The sequence below is a fragment of the Panthera tigris genome, chromosome A3 (genome assembly GCF_018350195.1).
Source record: "Panthera tigris isolate Pti1 chromosome A3, P.tigris_Pti1_mat1.1, whole genome shotgun sequence".
In the NCBI taxonomy this organism is placed as follows: domain Eukaryota; kingdom Metazoa; phylum Chordata; class Mammalia; order Carnivora; family Felidae; genus Panthera; species Panthera tigris.
The window spans coordinates 35,057,308-35,078,702 of NC_056662.1; the positions used below are offsets into that span (position 1 = coordinate 35,057,308).

At 41.1% G+C, this 21,395-nt stretch overlaps 1 protein-coding gene across 7 annotated transcripts in view; it reads left to right on the plus strand.

Annotated features, from left to right (window-relative positions):
• Positions 1–21,395, plus strand: part of PLCB4 (phospholipase C beta 4) — a 390,400-nt gene that overhangs the window by 350,047 nt on the left and 18,958 nt on the right. For all 7 annotated transcript variants that reach the window (XM_042980905.1, XM_042980906.1, XM_042980909.1 and 4 more), the window contains 4 exons: positions 3,893–3,981; positions 4,532–4,682; positions 9,669–9,718; positions 9,852–9,917. In XM_042980905.1, coding sequence (XP_042836839.1) covers positions 3,893–3,981; positions 4,532–4,682; positions 9,669–9,718; positions 9,852–9,917 — 356 coding nt within the window. The remainder of the gene's footprint in view (positions 1–3,892; positions 3,982–4,531; positions 4,683–9,668; positions 9,719–9,851; positions 9,918–21,395) is intronic.

The following is a 21,395-nucleotide window of genomic DNA, read 5'->3' on the forward strand; positions in this document are numbered from 1 at the left end:
GGGCCCCCGGCGACCATCACCAAGCCGATGCGAACGGGCTCATTACGTGAGCCTCCTCAAAATAGCTATAGGCCCTAACTAACCAATGGGCTACTTAAAAACAAGCACAGTTATGAGAAAAGGGAAAATTTCACACTTTCCTATAAGCCCTCACTCTGCTCTATAACTGTGGCTCCTCACCATCACCTCCTCCTCGCAGGCAGTCTCCTTTTTGCTGTCCTGCCCACTGCTCCCTTGCAGCGTATTCAATAAATTTCTATCTCCTTAATAGATTTTTTTTAATTTTTTTTCAACGTTTTTTATTTATTTTTGGGACAGAGAGAGACAGAGCATGAACAGGGGAGGGGCAGAGAGAGAGGGAGACACAGAATCGGAAACAGGCTCCAGGCTCTGAGCCATCAGCACAGAGCCTGACGCGGGGCTCGAACTCCCGGATCGCGAGATCGTGACCTGGCTGAAGTCGGACGCTTAACCGACTGCGCCACCCAGGCGCCCCAATAGATTTTTTTTTAATCAGTTACCATTGGTAATCAAATTTGCCACATGATGGGAGACTTGAAACAACAGAACTTTATTCTCTGACAGTTCTGGAGACTAGAAATTTAACATCAAAGACTTGGCTCTTGGGGAAATCCTTCCTTGCCTCTTTTGAGCTCCTGGCAGGCCTTAGCATCCCTTGGCCTGTAGCTCCATTTCTCCATTCTCTGACTTCATCATTCCCTAGCCTTTTTTCTCTTTGTCTTTGTGTGTCCTCTTCTCATCTTCTAATGTCACCAATCATTGGATTTAGAGCCTATCCTAATCCCTATCGCAGTCTTTAACTAATTACATACCCAAAGACCCTACTCGGAAATAAGGGGACATTCTGAAGTTCCAGACAGTCATGAATTTTGAAGGGCATTTTTGAACCTACTGAACCCTCTTAATTCTGCTGTACTTTCTTAGTACTTGCTCCTTCCATTAATTATTCTTAAATAACTATTTTATTTTAAACTATTTTATTTTAAAGCTTATTAGGAACATATCTTGTTATCAAGTATATAAGTTGTATCTTATATAGAGATACATATCTCTTATGTATCTGAATCACTAATTTTCTGATAAAAGAAAATGCTAAATCTGTTTTTGTACTAACCTATTTCTTGCAAAATCATCTTTCATAAAAAGAACAAAACTTGTGGGGCGCCTGGGTGGCTCAGTCAGGTAAGTGTCCGACTTTGACTCAGGTCATGATCTCCTGTTTTGTGGGTTTTAGTCCTGTGTCAGGCTCTTTGCTGACAGCTCGGAGCCTGAATCCTACTTCAGATTCTGTGTCTCCCTCTCTCTCTCTCTTGCTCTCGCTCACTCTCGCTCTCTCAACAATAAACATTAAAAAAAGAAAAAACTTGAAAGTCCATCTAAATATCTAGCAGTAGAGAATAGTTTAGTACATAAACTCAATGGGACATTATTCATTCACTAAAAGTAATTTTTAAAACTATACAGGTATAACATAATAAATGAGAAAAGACAGATTGGGTAATTTCAAGTAAACCATACAAGATATGTATTCATGTGGAAAAAATTACACAAGAATATACAAAAATGAAAGTAGCTTGGTTAGTTTGGATGGGTTATGGATCATTTCACACTCTAAGGTCTTTATTGGTTTTATAATGGGCTCTAAGTGATTAAAGCCCTATCTGTTATTCCTACTGGAAGGACTACTAGTAACCTCTCAGAAATGCCATAAACACCCCAGGCCCTCAAACTAATGGTATACCATTAAGGATAAGCAAGTGCTTGTTTCCTAACAAGCCGGCCCTATGGATCATCTACTGAGATGTGCTGGGGGGAAACCAAGGCAAAGTATATCCAATGTGGGCACGTGCAGGGAGGCCTACACCAGGTAGGTTTTCTCCAAGTGAAGGGCAGGGGGTTCGGTGGGCATGGTTTGAGTTTCACCTTGCCCCATAACACTGTAGACAGGTGGAAGGAGGAGGCATTTTGGAGTCAGACACAGACGGACTAAAAGCCCTGAGCCAATTCAATGAGTTTAGACCACAACAAGTGGGACAGTCAGGCTTTATCTGCGCTCATGTGACCCATATGCAGTCACAGTACCTCCCCTGGAGTATTCTTAGAAGAAGAGAAAGTCAAGCCTAAATGACACATCAGGGAAACATTGATATTCAGAATGTGGGGCATTTCATAGGCTACCTGGTCAGTCTCCTCAACAAATCTATGCGTTGTGAAAAATAAATAGTAGCAGAGACTAGTCTAGATGAAAGTAAATTTAAGAGACATAGTTATCAGAGACCTAGAATGGACTCTATCTTGATTCAAAAAAATTAATTGTAAATAGGGAACATATTAAGATGGGCCATTTATTATAGTAAGGAATTCCTGCCAACTTTGTTGGATAAAGTGTTGGTATGGTTGGTTCTGAAAGAAAACACCCCTTTTTAGAGATGCGTAGAGAAGTAATTAGAAATGAAATGCTGTAATGTCTGGAATTTGCCTTAAAATGTGTCAGCAGAGAGGAAAAAGAAAGAAAAAAGGAAGGATGATAGATGAAGGAAATGTAGTAGACTGTTTATAACTGTTAGGTCTTCATCAGTATATGAGGGGTTATTTTACCTTTCTCTCCACTTTTATGTATCTTTGAAAATGTTCATAATAATAAGGACTTAGAAAGGTAAATATTTTTCTGGAATATTAACTTCCAAGAAAATGATTATCTCTTATTTTTTCCTAAGCAAGATTTAAGAGCTAATTTGTTCACATTCGCCATTAGGAGAAAAAAGAGTTCTTAAGGACATAAGTGATAACTGGATTTAGACCTTCTTATATACCCTTGGTAGGAGAAAATAAATTGATGCAACTTCTTTGGAGGTCAATTTGTCAGTAACTACCAAAAGAACAAATACCCTTACCCATCATTCTAACCTCTAGTCATTTATGCTGTGGACATTGCAAATGTATGCTCAGAAATGTTCAAGGATGTTATTGCAATACATACAAGAAATAAATAACAATATACACTGGCTGTAGGAGTGTCAGGGAAGGAGATTTTTATATTTTATATGTTTGTTTATCATGCACATGTACTTTCTATTAGAAAAAGGAAAAAAATTAAACAAAAATTATCTTAAGAATGTTATAAGGAGCCTGATTTTACTGGAAGAAATTGACACACATACAATTTTTGAAATTGGTAAATTATGTACTGTTTTAAGGTAATGAGAATAATTATTACTTCTATAGTATTGGTAAATAATGCAAAATTACATGAGATTCTGCTAGAAAGTACTTGAAACTCTTCAAATGACATTATATAAAAAATGAAGTTTTACTGTTTTTAAGTGCCAGGTGTATCTGAGAAAATGCTGGGGAAATACTTCATTTTAACTACCATGGAACCAAAATTGTCTTTAAATACGTATTAGCCTTCTTATCTAAAATTAAGACTTAGATACTGGAGGTACCTACTGTGTGCCAAGTTCTTTTTACATTTATCATTTCACTGAATGCTCCTAGTACACCTTCAGAGTGGGTGGTATCAGCCCTGATTTTCGAATGAAGAAACACAGTTGAGGACATGAATCAACCCACTCAGAGTCACACAAATTAGTCAATAACCCAGGGCAATTGACTTGCCCTGCCACACTGTCATCGTTATTCGGGGGGAAACCCAAAGAGAGAAAGTCATCTGGCCTTTGATCCTTGCCTTCCCTTCTTTCTTGTTTCCTGTAACTGGCTGTGTTTTCCAAACTTTGTCTTATTTCCTAGGAGAAGGTACTTAACGGAAGACATAACCCGGGTCTAGGATTATGAATTGTTTATTAGCTGAATTTTCTTGGGTGTTTATAGTAAGACAGAATCAACAGCTCATTGGCTTTTTCCCCCCCAGATATTGTGGATGCTTTATCAGATCCAAAGAAATTTCTTTCCATTACGGAAAAGAGAGCAGACCAAATGAGAGCTATGGGCATTGAAACTGTAAGTAGCAGTTGACTAAAGACAGCCAAGTTGGGGAATTTTGGTGGTCAGTGATGATAACAGCAAGAGAAAGTTATAAGTTAATATAGCAAACTTGAGTGTTTTTAAAACTGAAGTCATCAAGTCAACAAAATAGTTTCAAGGGACTGTAAAAGTGTAGCCTATTTAATAAATGGAAATCGATGACGCTTTGAGGAATGTTTAAAATACAGGATGCTTTTATGATACACTACAATACCCGTTAACCCAACTCAACAAATTAATGAAATTGACATTTACATTTCTTTGTTGTTTATGAAAGTCTTGCATCCCACCTTCTCCCATTTCAGTGCACACTTGTGTTGTTTGTTCTTTTGTTTTTAAAGTTCCCTTTACCATACCCTGCTTGTAAAAGAGTTGCACCTTTTCTCCTGCCAGGCAAAGATCCATTAAGAGAGTTGTAGGGAAGTTGTTGAGTGGTTCAGACTGGATTCAGTAAGATAGAGAAAGCGCCAGACAGTTGAACGTGAGGTGGCTTACATCCGGGTTAACACAAACCTTTCTGTTCCAGAGTGACATAGCAGATGTGCCCAGTGATACTTCTAAGAATGACAAGAAAGGAAAGGCCAACACTGCCAAAGCAAACGTGACCCCGCAGAGCAGCTCTGAGCTCAGACCAACCACCACGGCGGCCCTGGGATCTGGAGTGGAAGCCAAGAAAGGTAAAGGGGAGGTGTTTGAGCTCCTTGTGTGTTCTGGAAATTTTAGAGTCTTTTTGAAGGGTCTTTCTGAAGATCATTAGAGTTGCTAGTACTGCTCATTTTATTGCCCTATAAAACCCCAGAGCAGCAAGCTTTCTTGCAGATTGGACCAACTGCTTAATCTTCCTGAGTGTTTAACAGGGAGTCAACATTTGGATTTCATCTGCTAGATTCCTGCACCTTAGGGCACTGGGTACAATATCTGTAGTTTTGGGAAATGTTTGAATTCAGTCTCCTTGATGAAAAGAATCCCACACAATGAACTTCACTAATTCATCCCTGTGCTCTTTTGACTACCAGACAGGCAGTGGGCTCATGAACCAACAGAATCATCATTGTTCTGATATTTCCAGATTCCCTTATTGGCAGTTTGCCCACATGGGTAGATATTGAGCATCCATGATTATTTGTGAAATTATCAGATGGGCATTTGAAGACCAATTCGATATGGTTACCTGTGGGTGAAATAAGATATCCTCAGAAGTGTCACCACAAAGAATTATGTGCCCCAGGTGCTAATATTCAGCTGGTATGTAGGGACACAACCATATTGGTTATTTAAAGTTGACTTCCATGCTTACTGGCTGGGCTTTCATTCTGATTGGATGGTGCCCATCCCACACGGTTAATTATACATTTTGAATGTCCTCCTTGATCATGAATCATTTACTAAACTCATTCTTCTTACTGTGATAAGAATTTTTTTGAGTGGTTTTTTACTCAGTATGTATATTTCCCACTTACGTGTGAATTCAGTGCCCTCCATGTTAGAGAATCAAGTTGTACCCTTAACTACACACAGTGCTACAGTTTAAGGTAAGAAATGACAGGCTTTTCCAAACCATGGCAGCATAGTAATTTAGCAGGAAACTAAGAGTGCGTGGAGCTTTATATAACAAATTAGAAAATGAGACTGCACAAAAGTAGCCCAAATTGTGCTTTGCCTGCAGCTGTTTGTTCTTCCCTGGAGATATAAGCAAGCCCATGATACAGGCTTTAGGCATTCCATTCCAGTACTGGTCGTTATTAACATTAGCCGTTCAAACAGAGAGAGACAGTAGGAAATGGGAGAGTTTTTGTTTAAAGTGCTTGTATCATGCCCCCTAGTACATAAAGACATTAGTAATTTTAGTAAGTCAAGTGGCCTGAAAAATTGCAGTATGACCAGTTTACAGAAGGCAAAAGCAATCCTAGTTCTAGAAGGAATATGTTTGTGTTTAGAACTGTCTCACCCCTGGTTTCAAACAAGATACGAAAGAGCCAAGCATTTCTCATCTCCAGTCCAGTCTCTTCAACAGGCGCCCTGAGAAAGAGGGTCTACATGCTGTTTCCTTCTGGCCTTTATTTAGGAAAATTGGAAATCTACTGTATGTGACAAGACCAGGTTCTGTGAGAAATGCCTTCACATCTTCAGGGACCTCATGTGGCTAGAGGGGTAATGTAAACGGGGTCCCACACAACAGCCAGGCCAGGCAGTGGTCAGTGAGAGCTGATCCTTAGAAACAGGAGGGGAGAAGGCGTCCCTTCCAGCAAGTGTCCCAGAGAAGACTTATAAATGAGATCCCAATTGAGCTGGGCCTTGAAACTTAGATCTGACTTGAATAGAAAGTAATGAAATGCATTCTTCTCATGGATATATTGAATCACTATACTGGATGTTTGGGAATGCCTACATAGGGAAACCATGAGCTAGATGAAGTTCATGGAGAAGATTAATGTACAGTTTCGAAGGACATGTGTGGAGGTAACCATGCTCAGCAGAACCTGGTCTCAGTGAAGGGCTTATTTATTTTATTTTATTTTATTTTTATTTTATTTTATTTTGCATGGTGGCTTTTAGAAGAATGGCATAGAAGTGAAAGAGGGAAGTTTGTGGGTTTTCTTCCTACTCCTATCTATGAACGGGGGAGTCAAGAAATAAAATACTCCAGTGACCTTTGTAAGAAGAGGTGTCATTTGTGAAAGCAAGCTTCTTCCATAAGACAGAGAACTGTCTTAGAGTGCCTGGGTGGCTCAATCAGTTAAACGTCCGACTCGGTTTCCATTCAGGTCATGATCTCATGGTTCATGGGTTCGAGCCCCGCATCAGGCTCTACGCTGACAGTGCAGAGTCAGCTTGGGATTCATTCACTCATATTCTCTCTCTCTCTTTCTCTCTCTCTCTCAAAATAAATAAACTTTTAAAAAAAGACAGAGAGCTGTCTTAATTTGGGTCATCCCAAAGCAGACCCAAGGTTTCAAATGCAAGTAATTTATTGGGGGGTGGGGGGGACAGGGTACAGTGTACACAGGTAGGGGCTTGGGGAGGTGACACCAGGTAGAGAAGGTAGCCGGTAGTCAGAGTGTGTTCAGGCTCCACAGAGGCACCTGGAACTCAGTGCCCCTGGGAACATTCTGAGGGCTAGTGTTGGACACTAACCTCAGAGGCATCCTCCTGGATGAGCAGGGGAACATATACTTTGACTACAGTCAGCCTTTTGTTGAGAGCTCCCATAGGAGGGATCAGTTCCCTAATGATTTTAGGTTGACCAAAGGGTGGTAAAGCATGTTTTGGAGGGAGAGTCCTCAGGTAACTTCCTCAGGCAGGAAAATGCAGGTGCTGGCAGTTGAAAGTCAACTAGAGTGGCCTGATATAGAGAGAGCAAGGTGTACAGGTCCAAGCCAAGCAGCATTTGCTGTGGAGGTGAGAAAGTTCTAATGGTTTCTCTTAGACACACAGCCAGACAGCAATAACTGCACCAATGCTGCTTGATTTTCTCTTTAAGAATAAGGAATCAATAAAACTAAACTCCTAGTTGATCTACAAATTACAGCTTAGGAGAAAACGAGTTATTTTTGAGCTTTGTTGAGAAAAACAAAAACTTTATGTAGTAAACCTCCATTTAGCCAAAATCTTTGGTGCCCAAAGTGTAGTGCTTAACCCCACTTGCACACCAGGGAAGCTCGTAGAACTGCACTGGCCAGTGTAGTAGCCACCTGCCACATGTAGCTATCCAAATTTAAACTTAAAAATTAACCCTTGAACACCTCAGCTGCACTAGCCACATTTCAGGTGCCCAACAGCCACATGTAGCTAGTGGCTGTCCGTTGTTGGACAGCTCACATGTGGAACACGGCCCCTGTCGCCAAAAGTTCTATTAGACCCACTTCTGAGGCCAACAGAGGGAATTGAGCATGTACCAATCCTGGTTCTGTGGAGTGTGAGTTTTTCCTGGCTAAATCCTTTATAGGAAGTATAATTTTTACAAGTTGTTTCTGTCTCAAAAAATGCAGAAACCAAGTTCGTGTTCCCATAGGTTCCTGTCCATAATGATTACTTTAACCAAGACCGAAAAAGAAGTCTCACTGGACTGGGTCAACTCTTTATATAGCCCCTCCAGGGATCTTGCATGCACCCCAATACTCTGTTCATTTTATAGAAGAGAAGACAAAGCTGGGGAGCCAGGATTCACGGCCTCTCACTCTTGGCAGTAAAGCCGGGAGTTAGCTTGTATGTTAGACTTAAGAGGTCAAAGAGCAACCCTGTGGTCCCTGGACACCCTTATCATAAATGTTCTAGATCACAGGACTGATTCCTCTTAGCCATGACTCCTTTTCCCACTTCCTCGCCCTCACATGGGCTGTGTGCATCTTCTTAAAATAAGTAAAACTGAAAAACAAGAGCCTGGGACTCAATCCTACCTTTCTTGATTGAGTATCTCATACCTAATTTTTTGGGATTCTAATGGAAATCAGTTATAGTACAGAGCACACATTCATGTTGTTTGTCTAAGATGAAAATCTGCAGTCAAACAGAAAATGTTTGGGGATCCTTCTACCACTGTGGTTGCCATGACGACACCTGGCCTAGCATCCTTCACTAGCAGGATAATTTAGTATGTTACTCCGGGTCCTTAAGACAGCATCCTATGAAGAATTCACTGGTCCATCACACAGAATAATAGCTGTTATAAAACAGTTTGAATTCAGGATGTCCTGTATGTTGAAGGCATGGCTGTGCTCAATAGCATATTGCTTAAAAATTAAATTTGGTGAAAGAAGCTGGGGAAAAAAATATTTTGTTCTTTGACGATGAGGTGAGAAAAGAGCTGGGAGGTAGTTGACTGGTATGATATACAAAGATAAAAGTAGTGTTAATAGATGCTGTGGTTTAGCACCCCATCGCCCCAGCTGCTATGTGTATTGGCTGATTTTTAATTTTTTTAATGTTTATTTTTGAGAGAGAGAGACACAGTGTGAGTGGGGGAGGGAGAGGGAGACACAGAATCTGAAGCAGGTTCCAGGCTCCGAGCTGTCAGCACAGAGCCTGATGTGGGGCTTGAACTCACGAACCATGAGATCATGACCTGAGCTGAAGTTGGACGCTTAACCAACTGAGCCACCCAGGTGCCCCTGTATTGGCTGATTTCAAATCACAGCTGCAACCCTCTCAGAGGACTGCCCTCCCAGACTGTGGCGGTGCCCTTGTCTGGGAACACCTGGAAGGTTTTGTGCAACCTCTGAAGCCAGTGGCTATTATGGGGTTACAAAAGTCCAGTCTTCTTACCTTGAGGTAGAACAACTCCAGAGGGCTATGTACTCTAAAGAGCTCTCTGAAGGGTCAGGCTGAGGTTGGATTTCCCCTAGAAATACACCGTACCTTCTTCCTCTGCCCTGTTCTGCTTCTCTCACTGCCCTGAGTGTTTCTCTTGAGCACCTTTCCCTAGTAAGTCATGTGCACAAGGAATTCCAACTCAGGCTCTGCTCGTAAGGAACCTGAACGAAGATGATAAGCATGCCAACTGTCTATTTAATTGCTTTGTAATAAGAAATTAAGATGCTTATATCCATAACCATCCACATAAAGCTGCTTCACTGTCTTTAGATGAGATTTCAAAGTGATGAATTTTGTATTATCAGTTATTCTCTTTAATTTTTAATACACACAGTGCTTTAATTTTTTTTAAGGTATCGAACTTATCCCTCAAGTGAGGATAGAAGATTTAAAGCAGATGAAGGTAAAATTGCTCATTTTGCAAGCACTCTTCCATTACCTATATTGGTGAAACCAATATATTTTTGTTTCTCACCAGATGTATTCATTGTGGCTACAAAAAAATTGATTTTGGGCCCTCTTTGCTTCTTCCACAGGCTTACTTGAAGCATTTAAAGAAACAACAGAAGGAGCTAAATTCTTTAAAGAAGAAACATGCTAAGGTACATCGTGCTGAGCGTGTGTGCATACGTGTGTGTGATTTTGTTTGCTAGTTTGTCTTTTAGCTCTCAGATGAAAACCTCAAGCTGTTGTTCTGTGTGATGGACCAGTGAATTCTTCACAGGCAAAAACATGGCTTAGAAACTGACACCAACCAACTGGGCAGTAGTACCTTGATCTTAACTGGTAGGAAATGAGGTTTAAAAATAGAATCCATTTGGGATTGGTTGTCACTGATTTATAATCTGCATTTCTGACGTTTACCTCAGAAGCATAACAGAGCTTCACCCATTTAAAAATTGTTTAATAATCATGGGGCACCTGGGTGGCATAGTCAGTTAAGCATCCAGACTCCTCTCTACCCCTCCCCCAGCTTGTGTGCTCTCTCCCTCCCCCTGCGCCCACTCAAAATAAGTAAATAAACTTTAAAACTATTTAATAATCAGACTTTATCCAAGAGTCTGGCTAGGCTAGAGTCAGTCTCTGGCTAGAAGCACCCAAATCCCCTGGGTTACTGGCAAGTCATTTGCCACACACAGGGCATGGAGGGAGGTGCTAGCCAGCCCTGACTCTCTCACCCATGGCTCCTAGATAGAGGGCTTTTCTCACTTGTCCCATTATGTAAACTCTGCTCAGTGACCTACTTCCGAAATAGAGTTGTTTTTTCTCTTCGCCCATAAGAAGAGGTTTTTTTGACTGTGATCATGAGAAATTCTAAGAGCTGGTTGCAAATTTAAGAGAAGAGCAGCAGCTGGTCTCAGGAGTTCTCGTGTGGGCTGAACACTTCACAGCACTCCATCATCCTGCTCCCAGTCCCTCCTCACAGAGAAAGGAGGAAAACACGATACCTCTTTCCTTCCCAAGATGGATCATGACAGCCACTGGGGCTGGAAGGGTAATGTGTGTGTTCCTCCATTACAGGCAGCCGGAGCAAGAGAAACTTAATTTCTTGAAAGGACTTCTGAGTTCTTTTAAACTTATCATGAGTTCTACTTTGTACTGTGACTCAGAACTCAAACCGAGGCATGTCTCTAGAGCTGGACTTGAATGGCCTATCTTCTAATCACTCTGGATATTAAAAGCACAAAGCTCGTGGGGCACGTGGGTGGCTCAGGCAGTTAAGCATCTGACTCTTGATTTCCGCTCAGGTCATGATCTTGCAGTTCATGAGTTTGAGCCCTGCATTGGGCTCTGCACCAGCAGTATGAAACCTGCTTTGGATTCTTTGTCTCCCTTCCTCGCCCCCCGCCTCTCTCTCAAATAAATAATCATTTAAAAAATGTTTAAATTCAAAGCTCGTGGCCCCAATTTAAGTTTGTGCTGCTTTGAGAAATTCATCCTATTCTTGGCCTAGTAATATTCCCTGTATTATTGAATGGATGGTTCAGTGCATTTGCTCCACAGACTATTTGCTCCTAATTTCATGAATAAGTCCACTGAGTAGAATTCCTTCTTATTGCCCACAGGGGAGACTTGCCACAGATTTTCAGAAGTGTAGGAGACAAAGCTGCTTAAAGCAGTGTTTTCAATTTTGTTGGTCGTTGGCAACAACCTAGAGTATGGAAAGGCAGCAGAAGAGAAGGAGAAAAGGAAATAAGGAAGAATGCAACGTACCTTTGATTATTAGGGATGGAGTTGGTAGCCATATGGTAACGCATCATCCCCCAGATTTTCTTTCCATTTAACTTGGATCTCTGTCATTGATGCTGACATCTCAGGGGCCTATGGGCTCTTTGGAAACTTCTACTTTTAACCTCACCCTCATTAAATATTTCCTTGAGGCATGACCAGGAGACATATACTGTGACATAATAAAAATAATCATGGCAGCTAGAATTTTTGCATGCAAAGTATTTTCCAGATGCTGTGCACAGAACTTTATATATATCATCTCATTTAATACTCTCCACCCTATAAGGCAAATTCTGTTTAAGTCTCCATTTTACATGTGAAATTAAGAAATTAAGGATTAGGCAGGTTAAGGAATTGAACTAATGTCCCAGCATTGGAGAGCAGCAGAGCCAGAATTTGAACCCAAGCCATCTGACTCTAGAACCCATACTCTTACTTCATTATTCTGTGAAGGATGTTAGATGCTTTGACAAGTAAACAAATTCCCCTCGCTGCAGCAAATGCAATGGCAGCACACAGCTTGTTATGAAAATCCCCATCTAGTTTGGACAATGTCAGTACACTGGTTACCTGTATAGCTACTGAGGAAAGATGATCCTCAATTCTTTAGAACTTGACCTACATACTACTGAGAAGGATTATCTGTTGATATCCTTCTCCGAACCTTTGAGTCCAGACTGACTCAGGTTGGCAAACATGCCCGTCTGCTTCATCAGAAAAGTGCCCAAGATGGTGTCTTCGTCAAATTGGCGTAGACTGGGTGGCTTAAGCAACAAACATTTATTTCTTAAAGTATGGAGGCTGGATGTCCAAGGTCAAGTTGCAGCAGATTCAGAGCCCCCTTTCTGGATTTGGGATAGCCTCCTTGCTATGTCCTTACATGGTGGAAAGGGCTAACATTTCTCTCATGTCTCTTATAAGGGCACTAATTACATTCATGAGGGCTCTGCCCTCATGACCTAGTCACTTCCCAAAGACCCCCTCTCCAGATTCCACCACGTTGGAAATTAGGGCTTCAACATAGGAATTTGGAGGGGAGACAGAACATTCAGTCCATTAATAGGTGGAAAATTACTTTTCTGTGAGACAGTTTAGAGCTGACCTTGGTGGATCTTCCCCTCAGACAACACTGCACTTAATTCAGCCAAATCCATTTCTTCACTCTTGTTGGCAGGGACGCCTCCATGTTGTGTCATAACCAGTAGATCCCAGATGGCTGAAAGACTGTACGTTGCCTTCATTTGTAGAAAACAGAGGAGCTTCTTGGAGCCCCATATTATAATGGAACCAACACCTAAAAGAAGATTTTTAAATCTCCCTAAATCCGCAAATCTGAATTGTGTGGACCTTCATAACTGCGTTAGGGAGCATTTTTTGGAGGAAGCATTCAAAATTCCTTAGGTTGAGCGACAGAGTAAATTGACATGGTAAAATATTCCATGCTTGCCTATTGCCTTTCAGAGTGCTTTTCAGAAGTATTTCTGAGCAGGGCAATGCATTTCACAGCTTGTTTTCATATCCTTATGCACCACAGAAGTCCATGTTACAAGTGTGTGATTATAAGCTTATGAATGAATCCCTTCTCCTACATTCGGTACACAGGGGACCCACTTTTTTATTCAGACTGCTTCGGCAGCGTAATTTATGAATTCTGAATTCTGTAGTGTTTTTATATAAAACTACTAATAAGGCTAACATTTATTTAATGCCAGTTTTGTATTACACATTTTATATACATTCGCAAATCCTCACAGTATCCCCAAAACCCAAATGACACTGCCCACATTCTAGACATGAATAAAATGAGGGAGGTGAGTCCCTTGCCTAGAGTAATATAACTAGTTAATGCTGGTAACGAGCCTCATTTGCTTACTTTGAACGCACACCTTTTACAACTCACCACATTATCCACATTTATTAAAAATGCACTCCAGGGTGGCTCAGTTTGTTGAGCGTTTCACTCTTGATTTCGGCTCAGGTCATGATTCCAGAGTCGTGGGATCGAGCCCTGTGTCGGGCTTTGTGTTGAGTGTGGAGCCTGCTTGGGATTCTCTCTCTCCCTCTGCCCCAGGATGTGAACTAAAATTCTGACTCCAGAACTCATGCCCCCCCCCTTTTTTTTTTCCAAGTTTTTGGAGTATCATTGGCATGCAATGTTAAATTAGTTGCAGCAGTGCAAGGTAGGGACTTGATAAGTTTATATACTGTTTTGTGCTCACAACAAGTATAGCTACATCTGTCACCATAAAAGGCTATTATGGTACCATTGAGTATATTCCTTATGCTGTACTTTTTATTCCTGTGACCTATCATTCTATAACTAGAATCTATCTCTCACTTCCATTCACCCATTTTGCCCATCCCCCCAACCCTGTCCTCTCTGGCAACCATCAGTCTGTATTTATAGGTCTGATTCTGCTTTTTGTTTATTTATTCATTTGGTTTGGCTTATTTTTTTTTCATGTTTGTTTATTTTTGAGAGACAGAGTACAAGTGAGGGAGGGGAAGAGAGAGAGACACACACAGAATCTGAAACAGGCTCCAGGCTTCGAGCTATCAGCACAGAGCCCAATGCAGGACTTGAACTCACCAACCATGAGACTGTGACCCAAGTCAAAGTTGGACACTTAACTGACTGAACCATCCAGGCGCCCCTGTTTTTGGTGTTTTTAGATCCCACATATGAGTGAAATCATATGGTATTTGTCTTTCTCTGACTTATTTCACTTAGCATAATATCCTCTAGGTCCATCCATGTTGTTGCAAATGGCATGATCTCATATTTTTTATGGCTGCATAATATTCCATCTTACGTATATGTTTATGTATACACACACACACACACACACACACACACACACAGTAACTCACCCTACATCTTCCTTATCTGTTTGTCTACCAATGGACACCTGCATTGCTGCCACATCTTGGTTGTTGTAACTATAGAGATGCGTATATGTTTCTTAATTAGTGTTTTCTTTGAGTAAATACCCAGTAGTGGAATTCCATTACCCCTGAATTTTCACACATTGATTTTTCTTTCTCACATCTTCTTGGTGGTCTTAGTAAAAGGTTTTTAAGAGCCATCATGATTCTATCAGGACACAAATATCTTGGCTTCCTTTGGAACTGTTTTTTTCAACATATGATCCTTGGGCCAGGAGCTGGAGGCTTTGTAAAAAATGCATATGCTTGCATCTGAGACTTAGTTATAATCACCAAGAAGAGGCCTAGTAAATAAATAAGCTCCTCTCCTTCACACATTAAAATTAAATTTTGAGAATTGTTTCTTTAGGAATATTATTTGGCACTCTTCATTGTCCCTTGACCCCTAGTGGAACCCCCCCTCCACTTGCCTTCAAGCTGTAGACCAGTCCTCCTTAAAAAAACAGATTTTGACCTGTTGTCAAGCGAGAAAAAATACCCCCAGCCTTTTTGTGAAACATCTATAAACCCTTTTTAACTGTTTTGAAGCAACCTAAGATGGGGCTGAGATTTGCTACTGTAAGGCCTTGGGTTATAAAGCAACTATTGAGGAGGGAACCTGGCCCAGGCTGTACCCTGCCAACCACAGCATCCATGCATCAACCTTAGCAGTTGGCAGCTAAGAGCAGAGGCTCTTACCTAGTCCATATTATTACTGGAGGGACTTTCCACTCTTACACATCAGCTGAGGTAAATAATGCCACTTCTTAGACCTACAGGGAACCAGAGAATCCCAGTGGCTTAAGACACAAATGTAATATGCAAAAGAAGTCTTGTTTTCAAACTTGAAGGTTAACCACAGGATGGAAGAGGAATTCTGGTGTAGGAGGATCTATCACTTGCAAGAGAGCCACAGAAATAGGCATGTGAGCTGCTTTTAGGATACTAAGAGAAAAATCAGGGATAATGACCTTTGAGCCTCAAATGAGATCAGGATGCTAGCTAACATGCCTAGATTTTAGAAAATGGCAGGGGTCAATGGCCATTGTTTTTGACCCTGTGAGTGCAGCTGACAATCAGACTTTTTTTTTTTAATATATGAAATTTATTGTCAAATTGGTTTCCATACAACACCCAGTGCTCATCCCAAAAGGTGCCCTCCTCAATACCCATCACCCACCCTCCCCTCCCTCCCACCCCCCATCAACCCTCAGCTTGTTCTCAGTTTTTAACAGTCTCTTATGCTTTGGCTCTCTCCCACTCTAACCTCTTTTTTTTTTTTTCCTTCCCCTCCCCCATGGGTTTCTGTTAAGTTTCTCAGGATCCACATAAGAGTGAAACCATATGGTATCTGTCTTTCTCTGTATGGCTTATTTCACTTAGCATCACACTCTCCAGTTCCATCCACGTTGCTACAAAAGGCCATATTTCATTCTTTCTCATTGCCACGTAGCATTCCATTGTGTATATAAACCACAATTTCTTTATCCATTCATCAGTTGATGGACATTTAGGCTCTTTCCATAATTTGGCTATTGTTGAGAGTGCTGCTATAAACATTGGGGTACAAGTGCCCCTATGCATCAGTACTCCTGTATCCCTTGGATAAATTCCTAGCAGTGCTATTGCTGGGTCATAGGGTAGGTCTATTTTTAATTTTCTGAGGAACCTCCACACTGCTTTCCATAGCGGCTGCACCAATTTGCATTCCCACCAACAGTGCAAGAGGGTTCCCGTTTCTCCACATCCTCTCCAGCATCTATAGTCTCCTGATTTGTTCATTTTGGCCAGACTTTAGCCTCTACTACAAAGCTGTAATCATCAAGACAGCATGGTATTGGCACAAAAACAGACACATAGACCAATGAAATAGAATAGAAACCCCAGAACTAGACCCACAAACGTATGGCCAGCTCATCTTTGACAAAGCAGGAAAGAACATCCAATGGAAAAAAGACAGTCTCTTTAACAAATGGTGCTGGGAGAACTGGATGACAATCAGACTTTTATGTGTCTCTCACTTTCTAGAACCACCTCTCCATTTGAAATGGAAACTAGGGAAATGGTTTTCACGTGTCCATTAGAAGAGACACAGCAAAAACAGAACTAAGCAACAGTCATCTCCCCTAATGCATGACTCACTGGAGTCCAGAAATAGGGTTTCTTTCATTAAGAAATGGGCATACGCTTCAATTGTCTGATGTGGTTAAATTCTTAGAGCCAATAAAACCCAAAGTTGGTTAACTAGCCTCAATAACCCATTAGAGGAATAATTACAATGTAAATGCCTATAGGGACCAAATAAGAAGGAAGTTGGCCAGATACGGAAAGCAGAAGAACATTCATTCCCATTCAAGAGGCACGTCAGACTTAGCTCCTGCCATTGGTGCCTTGAGAGTCCATGGGCCAGCTTCATTCTCAAAAGGGGACTCATAAAATCTGGACTCTTAGATGAACTTCCATGTCTTTAAATATTGGCCCCTAATTCAGTTTTCTTTCAAAGCACATGTGAGTTTGAGGAGTGGACTTAACATTTATAGACTGGATGCATCCGCTGGGATAGCAGTTTGCAACATCACCATCAGAAGAGTCAGATGAAATGCCTGAGAAACTAACATTTGGCATTTCAGTAAAGCTACTAATGGAAAATTTGTTCTTTGCTATACAAGCAATTTAGCTGATAACATCAAGACTGCTGTTAAACTCATCAATTGTAATTCATAATAAGACCTCAATGCCAGACCCATAAGTCTGTCATGAAGTTGAAAGGGCCCGAGACACAGCAACACCCATGGAGGCAGCTTACTGCTGACCTCAGAGTCACATGCTGAGCAAACATGATTTACTCCAATTTTCCAGTAGGATCTGTGGTGCAGTCGTTCACACCCACTGCCCAGTCAGTCACAAGAATGAATTGTAGCAAAAGTTTCTCCCGAAAGAAGCTGAGTGTACTCTTCACTCCAATGAGAAATGTACAAATCCTGCTAAAAGCTGTACATGCATTCTCCCCAAAGTGTCCCAATTGAGATTGACTTTTCTTTTTTTTTTTTTTTTTTTAAATTTTTTTTTTCAACGTTTTTTATTTATTTTTGGGACAGAGAGAGAGCATGAACGGGGGAGGGTCAGAGAGAGAGGGAGACACAGAATCGGAAACAGGCTCCAGGCTCCGAGCCATCAGCCCAGAGCCTGACGCGGGGCTCGAACTCACGGACCGCGAGATCGTGACCTGGCTGAAGTCGGACGCTTAACCGACTGCGCCACCCAGGCGCCCCTGAGATTGACTTTTCAATGAACACATTTAATTTTGATACTCTTGACCTGAATGAATGAAAAAATATGTATGCCTCTTCCATGGCATGTCATGGTTTAATTAATGACCAAAGAATAAAGTCAATGATAGATTTGTTCTGCGTGAAAATGGACTGAGGGATCATTTCCTGGTTCCTCTATTTTGTACTTCGGGAAGCTGAATCTTGACCCCCAATCAGACAATAATCAGTAATTAGGACCCCATTCCTTTGTAAAAGAAGTTGGTATTTGGAAAGCTAATTATCCCCAAACACTTCTGTCATCACTGCATACCACAAAGGAATCATTTTGAGCACATAGAGAAACACAGAGATCATTTTTCCAGACCAGGTTTCTTGTTATTTGTATTACCTGTAATCATTGCAATTCAATATGCTTCTAAACTTTCATATTATTTCTGCATACATTAGGTAATTTTGCAGCTCATAACCAACCCACAAATTAGGTTGTGCAAGTGGATCTTGTTTAGTTTTCTAATAAAGTGAGGGCTGGAAAGATTAGTGTGTGTTTCACAAGGCCACTTGGCTACTGATTGGCTGAGCTAAGACCAGATTCCAAGTCCTCTTGCTGTCTTCCCTTGCTATTTTTTTTCATTCATACAACAAACATTTATTGAGCATCTGCTGTGTACCAACCTTTGTGCCATGTACAAAGACTTGCCCTACCCTTATAGAGCATAGTCTTACCTACTGGAATCCATCATGAACACCTTTCTGGCACAAACAGCCTCATTCATATCTAATTGGGTGAATAAGATTCACCAGAATATTTCCTTAAGAAATAGTCTGTCAACTTCCAAGCTTCAAAGCCTCTCCTTTTCTTGTGCTGTGCTAGGATATTTAAAGGAACAACCTTCTCCACCCTCCCTTTGATACTTGCAAGAAACAGGAAAGCAGAAAGATTACATAGGAAAGATTCTTAATATGTTTGAATCCGCACTTGCAAAGAGCCTCTTATTTATTTGCCCAGGAAGATTAACACATGTACGGAGCAGGCATAATGCCTTTAAATCTTAAAAGGAAGACTAATAATAGGGCATTTTGGTAGGCTTGTTTTTGTCCACAGCAACGCAAGCTTAGTTAAATCCATTCAAATAAGGATACGTTAACATGTTGATTCCTGAGGCAGTTGATTCATCATGGAGGGAAGGTTTACTGATTTAATTATTCTAATTGCTGTCCCTTATCCGAAGTCACTCTATATTATCATGGATATTGAATAATATAAACAGGTTATTATAGTTTGAATAAGATATAGCACACATTTGAAATAGGATTGATACTATATTTACTTTTAGTCCTAACAACCCTGTGAACTAGGTATTGCTCTCCCAGTTACAAAGATGAACAGATCAAGAGGCCCAGTGACTTGCCCCGGGATTTGAGACTGAAGATCCCATGTCCTGAACTCAATGCCACATTGCAAAAACCCTGGCTGAAATGTGTTTATAACACCAAGTGCACATACATTGAGAATGTTAGATTTATGAGGTGTTTCAACCACAGCTTAAGCAAGATGCTGTTACATACAATTCCCTGACACCAAATCCACAGCAAGATAGCATCACCCTGGACCACCCTTTGTCCCCGTTGTCAATTTCTGTTTTGAGAACCTCCCCACCCAGCACTACCCTCCTCCACGACTTCTCCCAAAGATATTTATCCAAATGGACAAAAATTCCAGGAACATGTGCACTAACGTGTTTCCGAAAAATACATGTACGACCAAATTGTAGTTCAAGTCCTATGTTAATTGACTAACAGTGCTGGGAAATTTAGGAAATCTTGGAAAAGTTAAAAATCACTTCTTTTATATTTTATGAAATCTTTTTTTTTCATTTTATTTTTTTTTTCAATATATGAAGTTTATTGTCAAACTGGTTTCCATACAACACCCAGTGCTCATCCAAAAAGGTGCCTTCCTCAATACCCATCACCCACCCTCCCCTCCCTCCCACCCCCCATCAACCCTCAGTTTGTTCTCACTTTTTAAGAGTCTCTTATGCTTTGGCTCTCTCCCACTCTAACCTCTTTTTTTTTTTCCTTCCCCTCCCCCATGGGTTTCTGTTAAGTTTCTATGGAAAGAGCCTAAATGTCCATCAACTGATGAATGGATAAAGAAATTATGAAATCTTTTAAAGACATTCATAAATTAGGTTTCCTTCAAGTCTAGCCTAACTTAGGAAGAAATTTTTTTTAATTAAGTCACTTAATTTAAAAAATAAGTAAAAGGAGGGGTGCCTGTGTGGTTCAGTCAGTTGAGCATCCAACTCTTTTTTTTTTAATATTTATTTAATTTTGAGAGAGAGAGAGAGAGAGAATGTGAGCAGGCGAGTGGGGCGCAGAAACTGAAGCAGGCTCCAGCCTCTGAGCTGTTAGCACAGAGCCCGATGCAGGACTCAAACCCACGAACCATGAGATCATGACCTGAGCCGAAGTCAAGTGCCCAACCGACTGAGCCACCAGGTGCCCCAGTTGAGTGTCCAACTCTTGATTTTGACTCAGGTCATGATCCCAGGGTCTTGGAATCTAGCCCCATGATGGGCTCCGTGCTGAACATAGAGTCTGCTTAAGATTCTCTCTCTCTGCCCCTCCCCCACTAATGCATGCATGCTCACTCATGCGTGCACTGGCTTGTGCTCTCTCTAAAATACTAAAAGGAAATAGGACTGTGAGGGAGGTTACATAACCCAAGCAACATTTGTCCCTTCCAGTCTTCAGTACCATCCTATCTGCCTAGTTTCTCAAGAGTAAGACTAGGATATAACATCAAGTATCACTTAGAGTTAGGTATTACTGATTGTGCTGATTTCCTCTCTGTTTGGCTTGCTGAGAAGCTAAGGAAATCTGACTTCAGAGAAGTCACTGACTGTGGCCAAGTTATCAGGAGGAAAGAATGTTTATGGAAAAACTCTTATTTTCTAAGTGTTGTAGCCCCAACTTCAATGATGACAGGAAGCAGATGGGGAAATATTTGAAATATCTGTAAAACTTATGGCCACAGCTCCTGGACACTATGTCCTCCTCGTGAATGCACCTAGGTGAGGAAGCCAGTGGAAGATCCCAGTGATGAGGATTTGCAGTCAGATAACAGTGACAACCCCACTGGCAATTCTCACTATTGAGTGATGGTATTTAAGACCTTCCAAAATGTGCTGGGTGTTTAGAAGCCATGTCACATGTGAATAGATAGCATGTGAAAGAGAGAAAATATGGGAGCTGAACTTGTGTATTTGAGGACCAATGCGTTGAAAAGGGCTGTGGACTCATTAGGTGTCTCAGCACAACAAAGATGAACCGTAGAAGTCCTATGAAGAACATGGATATGTAGAAGACAGGACTTGAGGCCGATTGGTGCTGCCCTGTAGTAGGCAGGGATGCCCTTTGAGGGGGGTACATTCATTAGGCTGAGGCTATGGACTCCCTTGTTGGAATATCCCTGTTCAAGAAACTCTTGTGTTGGGTGGGAGGTTGGAAATCCTTCCAGTTCTCAGAATTGGTTACTCCTTGATTTCTAAACCAAGATTCTGGGAAAGCTGGTGAAAATCATGCCAGCCCAACATAGGTGAAGTTTACTAACCATCAGGAAGAGTCCTTGTAACTACAGATTCAGCT